The sequence below is a fragment of the Grammomys surdaster genome, unplaced genomic scaffold (genome assembly GCF_004785775.1).
Source record: "Grammomys surdaster isolate TR1022 unplaced genomic scaffold, NIH_TR_1.0 278, whole genome shotgun sequence".
In the NCBI taxonomy this organism is placed as follows: domain Eukaryota; kingdom Metazoa; phylum Chordata; class Mammalia; order Rodentia; family Muridae; genus Grammomys; species Grammomys surdaster.
The window spans coordinates 1,729,690-1,735,185 of NW_021604719.1; the positions used below are offsets into that span (position 1 = coordinate 1,729,690).

Sequence of the window (5,496 nt, forward strand, 5' to 3'; positions counted from 1 at the left end):
GTGTTTATGTATATAGAGATATATAACCATGGTGTATATGCCATCTATCACAGAATCAAACCTGTAATAAGTTAACAGCAATTTATCTATGGTATTATTAGTATTATTACTTATGACATCAACAAATAACATCATTTTCCTTTAACATTTTGGAATATTATGAAAATTTAAAATGCTACTGTAATACCAAGAATCTCAACTCATAAGGTCTATAATTAAATATTTTCTCTTTTAAAACATAATAAAAAGTAGGATTATTTACATTAAGTATTCAGCTAACTTTCTGAATGTGTTTATACAATTCTGAGCAGGTACAAGAAATATATAGAATTCTACATTTTACAAAATGATTATAAAATCTCATTTTATGTGGTAACATCAATAGTTATGTTAATTAAAAAAGATTTATGTATTTATTTAAATTATGTATATAATTTATTTATATTATGTATATAAGCATGTATACTTACATGCTAGAAGAAGGTATCAGATCTAGATCACACTGGGGACTGAACTCAGGACCTCTGACAGAGCAAACAGTGCTCTTAGCCTTTAAGCCATCTCTCTAGCCCCTAATTGTGTTCTTTTACAGGCAAGGAAATTAACACTTAAAACTGTACTTATTTAGTTAGTTTCAGAGGTTATGAGGTAAACTGAGAATTGTCTTTAGAATGTAAATCTCAACCATCCCATCACTCTGTTGATAACTTTAGAAGCAGAGTCCACACAGACATCCCCTCTGCCATAATTCTTTTCCATTTTTCATCTGGGTTTCATATTGATGATCTGGAGCTGTGAGTTCTGCTAACTTACATGTGAAGGGGCCTGTTGCTAAGTGGTTACACACCTTGCTTTCTGGAATACTCTGAAGAAAGACAAGTCAAGAATTCACAGTCTTCTGCAGACAAAAAGTTGAATTGCTAAATGAGAATTCTACATGCACTCTCAGTCCTCTGTGTGCCTCCTGGGACACAAAAGAAACATGTGCTTAGTTGCAGTGGGAAGAACCTAGAAACTTAGACTTTACAATTAGAGAAACTTTTACTTGTGCCCTCTGCAAGCTTAGTTTACTAATTTATACCAACCAAGGACAATGAGAAAATGGGGGGTTTATTTATTATGATTATTATGAGAGCCTATTAAGATTATGCATGATTTCAGAATGGGAAAAAAACCCAGAATGATTATGGAAGTTATGGAGGTCTGGGTAAATTATATAGAGTATGAAAAAGATAAGAATTAAAATACACACGCACACACAGGTCAAATTTCAGTACCTTGATATCTAACTTTATTTAAATCAATGGTATTCTCTTATTAGTCTGTTTTATGGTATTAGCTACAAATACTGCCTTAAAAGAAAAATCATACATGTCTAATGAAAGTTTAAATAAGTTTTATGTTTTGGGTTAAGTTTTATTTAAACATTAAATAGTAGTTAAAAATATCAAGTTGGTGTAACTGAACTTCTGAGTGTTCAACCACTTAATGTGGAGGCCTATAATAATGTAGACAGAAAAATATAAAGCGACAATACTTTGCTACTTGCCCTCCCAGGTCAACTAGTTCCCAGAGGATATCTCTGGACATGTCATGTAGCTCTGAAGAGTCACTTGTCCTGTTGCTCAGGGAGGCCATGAAAACAAAACTGAATGTGATGTAACCACTGTTCAGTCTACAATCAGGAGGATCAACACAGAAGCAAAACCTTCCTAGTGCCTCTAAGTGAAACCATGGTCAAGCAAGGCTGTTTATATTTTTGGAGAAGATGAGACAAATGGTACAAAGAAGGCCAAAGGATCCGGGACCAGACTGCCTCTGGATCTAAAGAGACAACTGAGGATTAGAACCACAACTGGCCTTGATTACAAAAATGAAAATGATTAATTTGGGGAACTGTCATGGTCTTTAACACCTGACAGGAAAGTACAGTCGAAGACTAAGATGCATGTTGGTTAATTATCCAAGGACTCATATTCAGTGATGTTAAACTCAAGTGTAAATAAAATGTTGCTTAGACAGCCATTTCTCAGTGATGCTTTTCTTCTTGGTTAAAAATCAAAATCAAAAACAAAAACAAAAACAAAACAAAACAAAACAAAACAAAACAAAGAAACCCAACTGCTACCCAAGATGAAGAACATCAGGGTACTGGTTCAATTTGGCACCGTACTTTCTACTTGCAGCCAAGAGAGATGGGACTAGTGTTGTGTTCAATTGAAAAATCATGTAATAGAAAATTTCTTCTTTGTCTCTCCTCTTCTATAAGCCATCTGGGCAGGATCTCACACTGTGTGTCTATCCATTCCAACAGCTGCTGAAGCACCTGAAAAGTGTATCCCGAGTTCATCCCTCTTGAGACCAATTTGTAGGCCAAAAGAAAAACTTAAAAACAAAAAAACAAAAACAAAACAAACAAAATAAAACCAAAAACAAACAAACGAACAAACAAAAAAACCCAACCAAACCCCAAAAAACAAAAAACAAAACACCCAAACCAAGACTAATGTATGCATGCTCTTGTGGGCCATCAAGATTTCCCACTGGACTTTGATTTTGATATTTTTAAAGCATCCTTTCTTTTGGCTTTCTCTGATTATTTGTCTAGAGCTTGTAATGGCAATATTTTGTCTTTACTTTTCTTTCACATCTATTTCAAGGATATAGTTAAAGATGTCGTTTCCTCCCTAAACATAGCTTTATGAAATTATCAATGCCTGTTTAGGATCTTTAGGATAGACCTACTGAATTGGTACCCCAACTTCCATCCTCAACATACTCTTTTATTATAAGAAGCCACATTGGTAATTAGCAGACTTCCATAAAAGGATTTAGACTTAGAAGTGAAACAAAAATACCCACAGGAGGAAATATGGAGACAAAGTATGGAAGAGAATGAAGGAAAGAGACTGAAAGAACTGCCCTACCTGGAGATCCATCCCATATACAGTCACCAAACCCAGAAGCTACTGTGGATGCTGGGAAGTGCTTGCTGACTGGAGCCTGATAATCTGTCTCTTGAGAGGCTCTGCCAGAGCCTGAAAAATGCAGAGGTGGATGCTCACAGCCAACCATTAGACTGAGCGCAGGGTCCTCGATGGAGGAGTTGGAGAAGGGACTGAAGGAGCTGAGGGGGTTTGCAGCCCCATGAAAAAAGCTACAATGTTAACAGGCCAAAACGGCCTGAACTCCAAGGGACTGGATCACCAACCAAAGAGTACACATAAAGGGATCCATGGCTCCAGCCGCATATGCGTCAGAGGATGGCCTTGTTGGACATCAGTGGAAGGAGAGGCCCTATGTAGGTTTGATGCCCCAGTGTAGGGGAGTGAGTGGGTGAGCATCCTCACAGGGGCAGCAACAGGGAGGGTTGAGATAGGGGGTTTCAGAAGGGGAGATCTAGAAAGGGGAAAACATCTGAAATGTAAATAAAAAAATATCCAATAAAAAAGAGGAAGAATGAAAAAAAACGAAAATAAAATAAATTCAAAACATTGAAATGTTGCCTAAAGAAAAATAAATTATTTAAACTTACGTCTTATGAAGAGTAAGAATGAGAACAAGGTAAAGATTGGCTAAGCAGCTTAGGGTAAAGTAAACTGAGCAACTAGGCATACTCAGTTCTTTCTCCACTAAAAGTAAGAAATGTATTTGGATCACTTGGAAACCTTGTCTTTGCCAGAGACCAATGATTCCAGAGGTGTTTTGGGGGAGAGGTTTCTCTGAAGCCTGATATGGTCCCTAAATGATTTTAAGGTTAATGGAGAGTAGTAATAAAGCAATAAAGGCCCATGAATGTAAGACACCTTTTGGTGAAGAGAATAGATAATCTGGCAGGGTGAAGATCTAATATTCCACTTCTGTCAAATTAATCACCTGGCAAAGGTACCATCCCTCACAAAGAAGGAAGGTGAGCTCACCTTAAGCCATGCCAAAGAGATAGGCTTAATAATTATCACCTTAATGAGATAATGTACCTTTCCCTCCCAGAATTCCCATCCCCAACATAGTAGCTTAATAGGTTGCAGCCAGGCAGCTTGGTGAGTCTGCTATATTGTCTGAACTACTCAGAAAGTGTAACTTTTCATCTTCTTCTGTCTCCACACTAATCATGTACCTTCCTGTATCACTTTAGATTTTTCTGATACTATGGGCCTTCTTCGTATTTCTTTAAGACCTCTCCCTGCCATGTGTCTGTCTGTCACATGTCTGATATCTATACTGGTAATTCACATAGCACTACTGATTTTTCCATGGCCAAAAAGCTGCTGAGATATACAAACTACCTGGGTGTTTTTTTTTAAGCTAATGAATCTGTCCTCAAACTTAAAAGAAATTATTATACATGATAACAATAGTGTTTAATATTCTTTGCTGATTATTATTAACCAGGTGCTATTCTAAACTGTCTCTTTTATTTGCATGACAAATTTATAAGACTGTCAACAATTAATGTTCCCTTATTTATTTGACATCTACAGGTATTAAATATCATGCCTTAATTTACATTTCTCATTAATGATCTTCATCAACATTGAAGATTATTAGTTATAATAATCAAAACACCCCACAGAAATTTCTCAAGGAATGCAATATAATGAAATAGTGTCACATTATCATTTAAGAATACAAGAAAGGACTCTTTTCAAATATCATTTACTGAGAATGGAGGATACAACAAAAATTGAGCTTAATAAAACTGCTTTCTGTATTAGCTGCATTTACAAAGGCCCAGCCCAGTGCTCTTTCTGTGGTGCCAAAATGCCCCTCCCCTTTAGTATTCTGGATCCATACCAGCTTCCACCCATCACAACAAACTATGGCCAAGTTTCTGGGCTATGATCAGAAACACTTACCTGCATGGCATGTCAAGATTAGGGCACTCAGTCCTAGGATTACCATCAGGCGAAGAACTGAGACAGCCATTCCTGTTGTCTTGGGTATTGGTGCAGATAAGTTGCCTAGGTGCACCTGAAGCTTTGCTCAATTTATAGGACAGTTGTGATGACATCATCTGCTGTGAAATGTAGGCAGTTGCACAAGACATCTACACGGCTTGCTCTGACATCTCTACCAATGAGCTCTGCCCTGTCTTTCAAAACCAAAGCAATTGAGTTTCATTTTTTGCTTTTTTTTCTCCCTCTTCTCCATTTTCTCTTGTTCTACTCCTAACAGGTTCCCATTGATTTTCCTATCACAAGTGACCTTTTGCCTTTACTTCCACTTTCTCATTGCTTTTCTTGCTCCCCTCTCAGGGCTGTCTATCAAGTTCCATAGTTGACAGCACTCTCATAACTCCTCATTTACATTAATGTAAACATTAAAATTAGGATTTGCATATGTAACAGAACATGTGATTTTATCTTTCTTAAACTAGGACATCTTATTACTATAATATTCTCCAGCTTTTACACACTCCAGAGACTTTATAATTTCCTTTTCTTAGCATGTTAAAAAAAAGCATATATATATATATATGCCATATTTTCATTTTCT

The 5,496-nt window shown here is 36.6% G+C and overlaps 1 protein-coding gene across 1 annotated transcript in view; it reads right to left on the minus strand.

Moving 5' to 3' along the window:
- Nucleotides 1-4,956, minus strand: part of CUNH5orf46 (chromosome unknown C5orf46 homolog) — a 15,909-nt gene extending 10,953 nt beyond the window's left edge. The window contains exon 1 of the mRNA XM_028777114.1: nucleotides 4,857-4,956. Coding sequence (XP_028632947.1) covers nucleotides 4,857-4,926 — 70 coding nt within the window. The 5' untranslated portion in view covers nucleotides 4,927-4,956. The remainder of the gene's footprint in view (nucleotides 1-4,856) is intronic.
- Nucleotides 4,957-5,496: the final 540 nt, after the last annotated feature.